This window comes from Drosophila kikkawai, chromosome X (assembly GCF_030179895.1).
Source record: "Drosophila kikkawai strain 14028-0561.14 chromosome X, DkikHiC1v2, whole genome shotgun sequence".
NCBI classification, from domain to species: domain Eukaryota; kingdom Metazoa; phylum Arthropoda; class Insecta; order Diptera; family Drosophilidae; genus Drosophila; species Drosophila kikkawai.
Window position 1 is genome coordinate 23,577,260 of NC_091733.1, and position 14,966 is coordinate 23,592,225.

General features: G+C 37.6%; 1 protein-coding gene across 1 annotated transcript in view; it reads left to right on the plus strand.

Annotated features, from left to right (window-relative positions):
* Positions 1 to 14,966, plus strand: part of cac (calcium voltage-gated channel subunit cacophony) — a 51,770-nt gene continuing 36,804 nt past the window's right edge. The window contains exons 1-13 of the mRNA XM_070288039.1: positions 1 to 55; positions 2,965 to 3,453; positions 5,841 to 6,159; positions 6,235 to 6,374; positions 8,482 to 8,582; positions 8,943 to 9,098; positions 9,180 to 9,400; positions 9,558 to 9,661; positions 11,415 to 11,530; positions 12,154 to 12,213; positions 12,285 to 12,389; positions 13,868 to 14,065; positions 14,137 to 14,650. Of these exons, the coding sequence (XP_070144140.1) occupies positions 5,941 to 6,159; positions 6,235 to 6,374; positions 8,482 to 8,582; positions 8,943 to 9,098; positions 9,180 to 9,400; positions 9,558 to 9,661; positions 11,415 to 11,530; positions 12,154 to 12,213; positions 12,285 to 12,389; positions 13,868 to 14,065; positions 14,137 to 14,650 (1,934 nt within the window). The 5' untranslated portion in view covers positions 1 to 55; positions 2,965 to 3,453; positions 5,841 to 5,940. The remainder of the gene's footprint in view (positions 56 to 2,964; positions 3,454 to 5,840; positions 6,160 to 6,234; positions 6,375 to 8,481; positions 8,583 to 8,942; positions 9,099 to 9,179; positions 9,401 to 9,557; positions 9,662 to 11,414; positions 11,531 to 12,153; positions 12,214 to 12,284; positions 12,390 to 13,867; positions 14,066 to 14,136; positions 14,651 to 14,966) is intronic.

The following is a 14,966-nucleotide window of genomic DNA, read 5'->3' on the forward strand; positions in this document are numbered from 1 at the left end:
CGCCGAGTTTAGAGTCTCGCGTTTGTTGAGTATTTCGTCCAACTGGTGAGACAAAGTCGGTGGCAGCTCCCGCACAAGCGGCGCTTTTGTTTTTTATTTTTTTTCGCTGCGCTATTATTAGCCCATTTCTGCAATGTGAAGAAGAGTAGCAGAAAAATCGAAGCCCTAAGCTGGCGTTAAATCCCCGATTCTGTGGATTCTCGGTGGTGCTCTATGTGAAAAAAAGGAAGAAAGAAAGAAAGGAGAAAAAAAACCGAATTCGACATTTCGAAAGTTATGATGTGTGTGCGCTGGCATCCGAATCCGTGTCGAGTGGTGAAAATAAAACTACAAACATCCAAACCGCAGAGAATAAGGGAATAAGCTGAGAACAAAACGGGGAAAACGGCAAAACGGCGAAGAAAACTAAATGGCAAAAACGTCAATAAGACGCGACGTTAATGGCAATGGCCACTGTATTGGCGACAAAAGCCAAGTGACGGCCAAAATACTGCAGAAGGCGACGGCGATTCCTGGTCTCGGTCAATAGGCCGAAAAAACAGAAGCCCAAATTCCGATTTCAATTCGAATTTCGAATTCCAAAACTAAGCCCAGAGTCCCGTTCTAAAGTTAACACACACACACACACACTGACGCACGCCCTCGGCGAAAGCTACTCGCCTGTGTGTGCGTGCGTGCGTGGGGATTGGGATTGGGTCAGCGGGTCGCTAGCACAACGGGCGGAACGTTGCGTTGGAAGTGGGAAGTGGATATGGAAGTGGCAGTGTGGCCGTGTGGAGATGGAGAAGGAGCTGCGGAGCGCCAGAGGATTTTGGTTTTGGGTTGCATGCAAGCGGCGGCGGCCTATCGGTGTATCGTGTGTTTTGTGACGTGTACACGCGTAGGAAGGTGAATGAATTGTGGCGACGCAGCAGCAGCAGCAGCTCACCAATACACACTCGCGGCACTGTGGCGTGTAATTGAAAAATATTGAAATATGTACACATGTGCCGTAAATCATTTTCCTAGGCCCACAAATATTTACTAGTCGTGTTTTCCCCACAACACACACACACATATACGCGCGCGCGGACACTCGGAAACGAATCGGATACGAATTCCAATCATATGCCCTTCTCCAAGTGCCCCACGGAAGTGAAAATTGTGTTTCTGACTTTTCCCCCGAACGCACGCAATGTACAAATGTACAATGTACAATGTACATCACTGTACAACAAGCATTTGGGAGCCTGCTCAGCCGCCACTAAAGGCACATTAACCCTTGGTACCACCAGCTATTATTTCGGTTTCAGCCTGTTCATTGCAGTCTTTTATATCTCATTAGTTGAGCTGAAATTAAAGAATTTTCGCGTAGAAACCTACAGCTTAGCTTGCAACTGGCCCCAGAAAGTAGGCAACTGTTTATATGTAACAATCCCGTTTCTGCGTCTAGCAATGCTGCCAGTATGCAAGGAGGTGTCATCGCAAGAACTACTCTCTTTTAAGGACGATAGCTCAGCTATTTTTGGCAATTACAAGTTCGTTGGTCCTAATGTCGCCCTATTGTGCCAACAAACATACAATACACATGCATGTGTGTGCTTCCATAAATTCCAAGTTCCAGAGACATCGGGAACAACAAGAAAAACAACAAACTACTAAAAGTCGGAACAACAGAGCCTGCCTGGTGACGTCACTAGAATAAAGTTATACCCCAGGAGCATGAATAACGGAATGCGGCCCCCGTTTGTGCGTTTGTGAGTGTGTGTGTAAATATGCCATGTGGTTTTATGGCAATTAATAGACGAGCAACTGCCAAATGTAAACAGATATTAAGACCTAGGCCCGGATTTCGTCGTGATTCGCGTGATGTCGTTATCGATACGGTTTCCGAAATTAGTGAGCGGGTTACAGCCGGTTCATACTTGCGCGTGTGTGTGTGCAGTGTGACGGTGAACGAGTGCGAAAGAGAGAGAGGGAAGGATGGTGGGAAATTGGCAAATGGCAAGTTTCTGTTATCAGAACACGGGCTAATTAAGTAATCAGCGCCGATATGTAAACATATGCATCAACACCCAAAAGTGTGCTATAATCTCCCCTTCCATCTGTGATTTTTGTTTTTTTATTAGAAAAGGTAAACATGTTTTGGAAATGTAAAAATGAAAATTGCTGCTGGCTGTGTCGCTTTCCGTTCACTTCCAGTGATGTCGAAATTGGTAATTCCACCGTTCCACAACTCACCACGGTCGTTGTCCCTGTGTGCGTGCGTGTGTATTGAGCTTTTTCGGTGGCCTCTATGTGTGTCACTCTCTCTCTCTCTCTCTCTCTCTCTCTGGTTCTCTCGGCTTGAGACCTGTCTCGGTTTTTGGTTTTCGGTTTCATCCCCTAGCTTTTTCATTCATGGCGTGTTCCAGTAATGGAATGTTATACCAATAACCGAAACAACATCCATCCAGCTCAGCCGTCCATCTCCAGCCCTGGCCAAGTACATGTAGCCCACTTCTATGGGCCACAAAAATAAAAACAACACTCATGCATTTTGAATGCACCCCCAGTGTGTGTGTGTGTGTGTGTGTGTGTATGCTTTGGGCTTTGCGTGTGTATATGTAGAGGACACAAGTGTGCAGGCATGTTTTCAATAGGTCATGAACTGCATTGACCCGAGAGCATCATAATTATTGACTGTCAAAACAAAAGCTGCTCCGCGATTAGCACCACGGACTACAGGACTCCAGATAACGGCTTAAGGATTACGGAATCCGGCCAATCCACACACACACACATATGTGTGTGTATGTCCTTTATATACATACACACACTCGCCGTGCATAAATCATGAGCAATTACAAGAAAGTGACGGGGGACAAGCAAACCAACCAATCAAAGTGCGACTCTGGTGTCGGGGAATAAAGAAATTACCTCTAACTGCGATTTAAATTTCAAGTGCCGTGTCTAATCGAATTCGTTTCCATTAAAAAAAAGCAGTTCTTGTGTGCAATAACAACACGGCAATGCCCGCTAACTGAAGGATAATAAAAGACCAAAAGCGAAAGCGGTTCCACCATCACCATCACCACAATCAACCCATAATAGACTCATCAGCAGCATCTTTACTCTACGCAACGCAGCAACATTTAACCAACAAAAATAAAAGAAAACCAAAAATAAACAACAAATCAACATAAACAAAAAACCAACTAGAAATACAAAAAGGATCTGATCAGAGCAGGAGAAAGTTAAGCAGAGGAGAAGGGCGATAACTGAAGTCGTCGCATCCGGGCCCGGAATCCTCGAGATTCCACATACAAACCAGTAGCCAAGCCATCGGTCTCTCGAGCTAAATGTCCAGTTGCCGCTATCGTGCCATGCGGACGGCGTGTCACTCCCGACAAATGCGTATTGTGGTTCACCTTGTGTAATATAATTATGGCCGAGCGGTCGTTACAAAAGTATCAGAAATTGGATATAGTGACGGTATGTGTGCCCCCAAATGATCTCTCTTCCTTCGGTTTATACAACAGCCAACCTCAATTACTACTAAACATATCTATCAAAGTGGGTAAATGTATTAAAAAAGCAGGCTTAAAATATGCCACAATCATATGTTTTCGCAATAAACAATTATCCTTTACTAAACTTAATATCTTCCCTATGGAAATATGGATATTTAAATTAATATTTAATGTTTTCATTCCGATTATCTGGTAATATAAATTTAAATAAGCGGGTTACAGCAGAAATTGTTGCTATATTGGACGCCATTGAGATTGGACGGAAAATAAAAGGAAGAACGTGCATCTGCTCCGACTCCTTATCAGCAATTGACTCCATTCGAAACATTGACAATCCATCGTACCTCCCCTCGAAAATCAGAGGACTATTAAATGACTTGTATCCAAAAATAAAAATCTTGTGGGTTCCGAGCCACGTCGGAATCAAGGGCAATGAGTTCGCTGATGACATCGCAAAAAATGGAACAATCTCACCTTTGATCACATCTCCTAACATCAACCGCTCAGATATCAACAGATACATAAAATCAATCTTCTCTAACAGCCATCTCAATCTCCTACAGTACTCTTCTAGTTGGTACCAAACCATAAACAAAAACAACTACAGTATTAACGATTATTCAAAAAAACCAGACATTATCAAACTCCCCAGAAAAATTCAAACCAAAATTATTCGATTACGCCTCGGACACACTCGGCTTACACACAACTACAGACTATTGCAGGCCATAACCAATACCTGCCAATTCTGCGGCAACAACACAAAGTCAATAGAACATATTTTAAATGAATGTACAGCATTTCAAAATCACAGAACCTCTATTCCTAATTCAAACCTTACCCTGCTTCTCTCCAATCCTACAACGAGCAACCTCCTCAAACTTCACAATTTTCTTAAAAAAACAAACCTCCTACACCTCTTATAAAATAAAATCAATACTTAAGATAACATAAATTTAACCAAAAATCAAAACTTATACGTTAAGAGAAAAACTTTGAATTATAATATTTGTTAAAATAGAATAATAAGAATCAAACCTCATAGATTTTAAGAGAAAACTTTGAATGAAATCCCTAAATCCAGTCAGCCTAAAGCCTAAGTAGCTATGGCTGCCCCCCATCTGTTGCTTTAGTTTATAACTTTAAGCAAACAGAATGTAAATAAATAAATAAATAAAAAATAAGCGGGTTAATAGTTATTAAAATTGAGGTCACACTATTTATAGTAAGTCCTCAAACTATTTATAGCAAGATGTTTAACTATAAATAGTGTGTCCTAATTATACATGTCTGCAACGTTTGCTACTGTCACAAATTTCACTAGTCATGAAATTCATAGCACAAGTATAGTAACAAAAGTAATTATTTGTGGACTAGTCTAACATTTAAACAAGAAAGATAGGCTCTTGGGAACTAAACAATACCTCTGGGATAAAAGTATACATATTAATATATTAAAACCCAATGATGGAAGCCACATATAGAAAATATGTGTGACAGCTGGCTAACTTGACTTTGGACGGAATATTGTATATTTTATGAATTCAGGCAGGTGGTTCATATTGGAGCAATAAGAGATATTATAATTCTATAAAAAAGTTTAATTCTCTTCCAAATTTGAATGATAAATACAGAAATCTTCCAAAAACTAACTTTAATTGTACAATAGACATTACATTTATCAAATCACTTAAGATCATTTGAATAATATAAAAATAACACGTTTTTTTGTTACCCGAATTATCGTAGATATGAAGTGAAATATAATATTATTTACATATTTTTTTTTCAAGAATAGAATTTAGCGTTAAAAACAAAATATTAAGTACTATTTTATATACCAAAGTGTTTCCATTTTCTTCAAATTTGCAACCAATTAAAGGTCTTTCAGAGCTACTTATTAATCCAAGAATACGATTAACAGGTTAAGATGCTACAATATATTAAAATATTATACAATATTATATAGAAGGAGCCACAAGCATAAATAAAGTTTTAATCAAATAAAAGTAAAGCCTTTTCAAACAATAGCCTTGGTTCTATAAAGAAAATAAAAAGAGAAATTACCTAAGAAGAATATAAATCCTGTATATAATTATATTGATTCTAACAATTTATCTAAAAATATGTTTCTTGACTTGTTGAAGGCTTATATTGTTTATTATCATCCCAACTAAATATAGTTTATAATTCTTTTAGCCTGGCAGATCAGCTAAGCTTAAGCATAAGGTAATATTTATTAGTCAGTGGCTGTGCGTAAACCGAATGATACAAATTAATCTTGTAAATACTATTTAATATTATAAATGCCAATCTTATGGATCCCCCCTCCCCTCCCTCCCTATCCAGGTTGGAAGCGGCTCAGGAAGTAGTGCTAGCAGAGCATCAACAGGACTTCTTAGGCGGGGGGCACTTGGGTCGAAAGGGAGCCCATCGCTTAGCTGATAGAATGGGTGGCCCGAAAAAAGAGGAAAACCCGCCAGGTGGTGGTCCGACGTCATTGTTTATCCTTACCGAGGATAACCCAATTAGGAAGTACACACGATTCATCATAGAATGGCCGCCCTTTGAATACGCTGTGTTATTGACAATCATAGCCAACTGTGTTGTGTTGGCACTAGAGGAGCACTTGCCAGGGGGCGACAAGACAGTATTGGCTCAAAAATTGGTAAGATCCCGACGACTCAAATCTTAAATCCCAAATAATACTATTTGGTGCTAATTGAATCTATCACAAAACTAGGAAAAAACGGAGGCCTATTTTTTATGCATTTTCTGTGTAGAAGCATCGCTCAAGATCCTCGCCTTAGGGCTTGTTCTGCATAAACACTCCTATCTCAGGAATATTTGGAACATCATGGATTTTTTCGTTGTAGTTACGGGGTAAATAATAATCCACACTATATCATTTTCTTTCAAAGCACCTTTTTATTTTAATAATTGTACAAAAAATAGCACTTGATTTATTATTATTTAAACTCTCTCGAAATAGATAATAATAATACGAGTCAACTTTCGAATGACTTGGAAAAGTATTCTATTATTAAGTATTCATTAAGCATACGTATCAGGATATATGGTTTCGATCCTTGTTAAGTTAAACCATTTAAGCTTTTGTAATAACAAACTTTTTCCGTATAAATACGACTAACAGAGCCATGACGATATTTGCTGAGGCCAATATAGACGTTGACCTGCGTATGTTGCGATCATTTCGTGTCTTACGCCCACTGAAGCTCGTATCCCGAATTCCAAGTAAGACATCCGCCGGCGATTGTCCAGTTTCTACTTTAGGCCAGATAATATAACATTCTCTTCAGTAAACGTCATTAAAATATATACATATATATAGCGAGAGAAGCACAGATAAACCTAGACATTAGGAGTCTCCATTTCAGAGGCTTAACTTGTCTTAGACCAATGCTAAATGTGTTTAGTGTGTGTTTAAGTAGAATTTATATCAATTCAGAGGTCCTTCTTGGTCTTACTAATAAATAAATAAATACTTATAGTGATTTATTGGCTCTATGTTCGATTTAGGGCACAACTGCCTATATAAACTACAATTTATTCACTTAAATTTACAGTGGTGGTCACGAATTCTCTTTTACTACTTATTTGAATATAAATTCGTGGCCAGCACTGTATATAGATTGCATCAGTAGGATGCTAATTAATAGGTATTTAATATATTTAATATATTTACTCAAGCTAATAATGCTAAAACTTATAAACATCTTTAATATTGGGATAAAATCTTAATGCTAGTGTCATAAATATTAGATAAATACACTTCTCTTTGACACACCAGTTTCCTTTAGTTTTAGGAATAAAAAGAGTCTTAGACTCCACATATATACATAATTATTTCTGTTACAGCGCCAACTAAACATAATATAGTATTTATAAATATTGCTAATACGCCGTGTGTGCAGGCCCACTTAAATATTTAATTACTAATAGAAAGAATAGAAATTTGTTCTTTTTAACATTATTTCCTTGTTTATTTGTTTTTTTATTTATAATTTACAACAGTTCTGAAGGTAGATACTCTCTGGGTCCTTGTAGGGCGCCATTTATAATTTAAAATATATATAGATAAATATAAGCAACTTTACTCATTTCTAGGTGGTATTAACTTAATAGAAGTGCTAGAAAAATCATAACAAAATATATATATTCCCTGGCAATTTCTTGGAAATAATCTGTGACTTTATAAATTTAATGATTCCTTATTTTATTAGCATTGCCAGGACATATCCGTTTGTGTAAGCCAGGTCATCTGCAATAGACGCTATGTGGCCGGTCAAGTGTTGTCTCAGTAGTTTTAGTTATAAGTATTTACTAGATTATAGTACCAAAATATAACCGGCTTAGACGGTTTATAATTATTATTAAAAATAATATTTGTATACATATAAAAACATGTTTAATTAGGGGATATCACAGAAATCGGTGTTGAAAATATGTTTAAAAATAAGCCAAATATATAATTTAAATATTTAGTTTTAAAAGATTTCTGTGTTAACCCTGAAAAGGCTCAATATAGGAAGAGTGCCCATGCTTGATTTGTAACCAATACCGAATTATCCTAGTCCAAAAACAGTTAGTTCGGATTTGCTCTCCATCAGATTTAATCCTTTGCTCGATTTGCTCAAGGCAAACGCTGGGAAAGACGAGAGCAGATCCAAACTATGGAACGTTTTCCCTTGGGCGACCCATTGTGTGTGCGAAATATATGAATTAAAGCGCGTTAAACATTACTTGGATAGTAATCCTTATATGTTATACTTTCTCCACAGTCTTCTTCTGTTTTTAATCACCCATCATCATTCTCTGTTAAGCTGCACATTTAAACTCTTTGGTTGTACTTGAAAATATCTCGTATTGTTTCCGAATTATTGATGATTATTTCAAATGGTATTCCCAGAGTATCGCTAATCAAAATATATATATATTTGAATTTCGATCGATTAACGCCTGCAAACAGATTCATGACACAGTACCCACAAATAGGGCCCGAGGTAGACCTAAGAACACTTAGAGCCATTCGTGTGCTACGGCCCTTAAAATTAGTGTCTGGAATTCCTAGTGAGTAGTTCCTCTTGTTTTTGATATATTTCATCAGCTTCTCGTCGTCTTCTTTAATTGTTGTCTTGACATTTTGATTTCTAAATATTAGAAATTGATGTAAATTTTATGTTTTCTTTAAATGTGAATCTCTAGAATCTTAGTTTTAATTTTAATTTTAAATATTTAATATATATATGTGTGTATACTTGTGTAATCATTGGCTGTGACGGGTACATGGTTGTTGTAGATCGTAGTAGCTATGACAGCCATGTCCATTGCATTAGCATCTTTCTAATCCAACGTCCAATCTCTTCAAACTAATCCAACAATCTGCCAACTTCTGGATCTGCGCCTGCCTCGGATGGACATCTCCTATAGGTTTACAAGTAGTTTTAAAATCTATAATCAAGGCGATGGCACCTTTACTGCAAATCGGTCTCTTGGTGTTGTTTGCAATCGTAATATTTGCAATCATTGGACTCGAGTTTTATTCGGGCGCACTGCATAAGACTTGTTATAGCTTAGAAGATCCAAGTATGCTCAACCACAACAGAGTCCCTCGAGGGTTCTTTGTGTTTCAGAAATTAATGATTTCAAATTGTATTGTTTCCATAGACAAATTAGTGAAGGAGGGCGAATCAGAGACGCCTTGCAACACGGACAACATCACGGAGAAGACGACCGGCTCCTTTGTGTGCAACAACAGCACGAGCATGTGCCTGGAGAAGTGGGACGGACCAAACTCGGGCATCACCAGTTTCGATAACATTGGCTTTGCCATGTTGACCGTATTCCAATGTATCACAATGGAGGGCTGGACGTCAATACTGTATTGGGTAAATATATCATAACATAAGATTGCAAAATGAAGAAGGTTGAGAGGCTTACAAGAGCGAGAGAGCTCTCAAAAGTTGTTGCTCGTTACGCATCTTATAACATTCGAAAGTGATTTAATCAGATTTAAACTTGTATTCATTCTCTTCCTATCAACAGACCAACGACGCATTAGGTTCAGCATATAATTGGATATATTTTGTGCCTCTAATAGTTATAGGCTCATTTTTTATGCTCAACTTAGTTCTTGGTGTCTTAAGTGGGTAAGTTTCGAACTATAATTCAATTATTTCTGTGTAACGGAGCCAGGTTTCTACACCAGTTCGCCTTATGATTTCTACTTTCTACCTTCTACTTGCTTATGATTTTGATTCTGATTTGAAAATAATACTGCATACATATATGTTATATATATATATATGTGGAGGACATATGCATATATGTACATATATAAGTGTTTGGGCTCTGGGCATGCGATTGCAGAGTGCAAAAACAAAGAAAGAAAATAAAAACCAATCGAATGTAAAGTATTCCAAATTGCCAAGCTATATACATATGTATGTATGTATTGAAAATTATGTTTTTCATTTTAATTTTATATACATATATTGTTTAAACTTCCTTTTAACTATTCGCATTTATCGAATTCAGAGAGTTTTCGAACGAACGAAACCGTGTCGAGCGTCGCATGGAGTTTCAGAAATGCCGCTTTCGGGCCATGTTTCAGACCGCAATGGTCTCGTACCTTGACTGGATCACACAAGCAGGTTTATACAAACTAGATCTAGAGTCTAAGTGCAAATCTAAGTAAACTCTGACCATAATCAACCCGAACGCCATAGCAAAAAATATTACAAAAAAAAAAAAAAAAACATCGGTACAAATATATACAAATCCCACACGGGTTCATTGAACTTTAAACCGTCCCCATCTAATACAAAATATCAAATATATAAAGAACTTGTTTGGTTTTCTGCTAGTTATATATATGTATTCTCTTAAATAGATCGCAAGCAAATCCCCCCGGCCACAAAAGACCAACAGTTATGGTTCCCCGAAAAACCTACTCAACTTGCATTAACTTATTCAAAACTTCCAAAACGAAACAAATTCAAGTTAAATACAAATACAAATACAAATACAAAGTACTGGGAAATGCCGTTCACCTCTCACTATTATTCAGAATCCAATCCATATATATTCTGCAGCGCATATTGCTGTGCATTATACTCGTATCCTCGTATACTCTCTGCATTGTGCCACACACCCCCCGACCTAGCGAACAAGTTGTTGAACTCCCCCAGCTAAACCAAATACTAAAACTACCAACCAACTAGAGTCAACTTTACTTCTAACTAATAACCAAAACGTTCCCCGCCGGCGGAGTTATCACGAGTGCTTGTCTACCTCAGCCCTGAGACCCTGACATGATGTTGTTTCAGTTTTCTTAGACTTAAATGCTTAATTGTTGGCTAGTGCAGGACACACACAAGTACCACAATACACCAATACACCAACACACACCCACTGGTTGCAGTGTGCACCCTCCACACCCACCAATGTTCTGTCCCCAGTCCCTAGGCCTAGCGAGCCATATAGCTAGCCCGACTTTTGGCCATTACAAAAAATAACATCTCCCTTCGTATATCAACTATATAATAATATATATTGCCCCGACTTCTGACCTGATTCCATGGCATAATGCCAATGCCCGATGCCAGTGAATATATCGAAATGTATTAATGTTATTATTATAATTATTATTTGTGCTGAGAAAACACTCATATGATTTATAATCTTTGATCTTTTGATCTTTGTTTATTGGTTTTAACATTTGGTTTTGCTCTGTTTTACATTACACTCGTACAAAATATCTAAAAAATATAAAAAAACGAAACAAAACAATGTGAACATTGCTTTTGCTAAGACTGAAAGCATATACTACTTGTTCGTTTTAGCAAACAATCAATTCAGTTTTTTGGTTTATCACGGTCTATATTTAATTATTTTTTGTAGTGAATTCGCAAAAGAACGAGAAAAAGTAGAAAATAGACAAGAGTTTCTTAAACTTAGAAGGCAGCAGCAACTAGAAAGAGAGTTAAACGGCTATGTTGAATGGATTTGTAAAGCTGGTATAGTATTTACCCCTATTTCTTGTTTGTAAATCTATAATAAACACACTACACACACATATATTACACATATAAATCATCCTATAAACCATATACTTGTACACAAAGACCCAAAGATATGCTCTAAAATATTAAAAAAAAAAAAAACAGAGCTCGTAAAGAGAAACACATCTTCAAGAGAGCGCCGCTCTCAGAGAATCAGCAGATGAAGAACTTCCTCAAAAAGTATATCACTTCTACTTCAGTATCATCTCCCCAAGATACACCCATTTACCAACCATTAACATATATATATTCTATACATATAATAAAAATTAAAACTATATAAATACAGTTGTATTTCGAAAATTACAATTTCGATAGCCAGCACCTTTTGGCACACTCTTAGCGTTTCCCCTTCCTCATAGAGAACCCCAACCCATTGAAAGCTTTAAAGCCTGTACATTTCCGAATTAAAGTAAACTTCTCCTGGACATTCTTCGAGCTAAACGAATCACACAAATCCCTCCACACACTCAAGTACATCCATATACTATATATTCTTTATGCTAATGTGTTGATCAAATCGATCCGCTTGGCCTTGACCGACTACCAATCGTGGGATTCTGCTAATGTTATTCCAGAGGAGGTAATACTCGCTGAGGAGCGGACAACGGAAGAGGAGAAAATGCACATAATGGAGGGTAATTTCACTAAGAATTTAAAAAATCAAATTAATTTCATTTAATTTCTGTCTTTATTTCCCCTTTTTTAGCCCGAAGAAGAAACGCGGCCAAGCGAAAAAAGCTGAAAAGCTTGGGCAAATCCAAGTCAACAGATACCGAAGAGGAGGAGGCCGAGGAAGACTATGGCGATGATGGTAAGAAATTTAGTTTATTTATATTTATATATTTACTTTCCTGTGGGATTGAACAAAGCAGCAAAAGTAAGCAAGCAGGAGAGCAAGATGAATTGTTTCAATTTTCTATTAACTAAGCGGTATACGAACTTTAAATTGCCCTTCTAACTTTAATTTGAAACATCAAACTATATGAAATTAACTCAAGATTTTATTTTTTCATTCGAACAAACGAATTTCTAAATCTTACATTCAATAAAATGTTGAAAATGTTGAAAAATGTGTAAGTAAATTATGATTTTATTTGTTCACCAAGTGACCAATCTGCACCAGTGTCATATAGTAATAAATCCATTTAGTTTTTGTGGCTCGAATTATAATGAATAAAAATAGAACAACTCTCGTCATAAATGTTACCCATCATATCTAGCATCTACTCTTTACAAGTCTATGTAAAGCTCTCTCTCTCTCACCTGTGTGTTCTATAAGAAAGTACACAAGTAGTTGGTAAAAGGATAATCGTTCCTTACAGTCTTTGAAATATAAGTTAGTAATACACATAAATCGAAGCTTGAGAAATTGTAGATTTTTTTTCAAGATAAGCCCAGCAGGCTTGTCACCGAATTCGTACTTGGGAATTTTAGGGTTCACTCTTTGATACCCTTAGATACTCTCTATTTCAGAACTTAAAGATATTCTTATAAAATATACATGTTAGATAGATCTTGTTATATTTAGAGTTAGTTTTTTTAATTAAATTAAGGTTAAGGAAAAAGCGAATTATTCACTTTATTCAACACGTCGTAACACGTCGTTATCGTCCATAAAAAAGATCGTAACTCTCACGGAGGCCAATAAAATTTGAAAAAAAATAGTAGAACAAAGAAATGGAATATATAATTTTCCTATAGTTTTCCATCCTAAAAATGCAACAAATGAGGGTACCTTAAACAAATTTGGGTACCTTTCAGTATGTTTTTATATTTATATATATTTTTTTTCGTTATTTCATTTCGATATTAATAGAATTAACTACTATTAGTATTTATTTGAGGACTTCCCATCCTGATTTTATTAGAAGAGGCTACAAACTGAACCTAATTTGATTAATTAAATTATACAATATATACATATATAAATATATAATGATCTATATTATACATATATATATTGTGTGTATAACCAGGGGAACTCCTCTATTCCCCAAATCAACACCTAGAAGACTGCATTGGGAGGGTGGAAAATATAGATATATCGATCAAAAGTCGTACTCTCTTCCCCTCGATAAACATCCCTAGACCGTGAAATATCATATTCGAGGCACTCGACCTACCTACCTACCTGTTGTTATATAGAAAACATGCACTGTACCCGTATTTGAGCAGAGTATGCAGCAACAATTGCCTGGTTGTGCTTTAGGTGGAGAGTTGGCCAGAGACTAACCATTAAAGAGAATCGAGAATCGAGACTAACCCAAGGGGATTGTCTGCTTTTTATAGGATATCTGAAAACCCGGTCGAAACCCCAAGGCAGTTGCACCGGATTCTGGCGGGCGGAGAAGAGATTCCGTTTCTGGATACGGCACACGGTGAAGACGCAGTGGTTCTACTGGTTCGTGATAGTCCTCGTCTTTCTGAACACAGTCTGCGTGGCCGTCGAGCATTACGGCCAGCCCTCGTTCCTCACGGAGTTTCTGTGTAAGTATCAGGAGGAGGATAGAGATAGAGACCTCTAAATGTATGTATAAATGCCACCATTTTCCAAACAGACTATGCGGAATTCATCTTCCTTGGCCTGTTCATGTCCGAGATGTTCATCAAGATGTACGCGCTGGGGCCCAGGATCTACTTTGAGTCATCGTTCAATCGTTTTGATTGCGTTGTCATTAGTGGTTCGATATTCGAGGTGATCTGGTCCGAGGTGAAGGGCGGCTCCTTTGGCCTATCGGTGCTGCGTGCATTGCGTCTGCTGCGCATCTTCAAGGTCACCAAATATTGGTCATCGCTGCGAAATCTGGTCATCTCCCTGCTGAACTCAATGAGATCGATTATCTCGTTGTTGTTCCTGCTCTTCCTGTTCATACTCATATTCGCCCTGCTCGGTATGCAGCTATTTGGCGGCCAGTTTAATCTGCCCGGAGGGACGCCCGAGACCAATTTCAATACATTCCCGATAGCACTGTTGACCGTATTCCAAATCCTGACCGGCGAAGATTGGAACGAGGTCATGTACCAGGGCATCATATCCCAGGGTGGTGCCCAGAAAGGAATGATTTACTCTATGTAAGTTTTGTTTTCTGTTTGATTTTATTTCGTATCCGTATCCGTATCCGTATCCGTATCCGTATTCGTACCATCAAGTGTAGGCTTGGCCACCTATTGTTAGTACGCACAGCTAGTCCCCTGTTTTTTGGAGAATCGTAAATCCTCTAATTCCTGGCTTGTAATGCTAGCAAAAAAAGAACCCCCTTCCTCCTGAATTAAACAATATCCTCCAAAGGCTCCTCCCAATTCATTGAACGTCGAACCATTAATGTGTGCAATCTACCGCGTTTCGGACTTGGGAGCTTGAAGAATTCAATTCGCTCTGATTGAAATT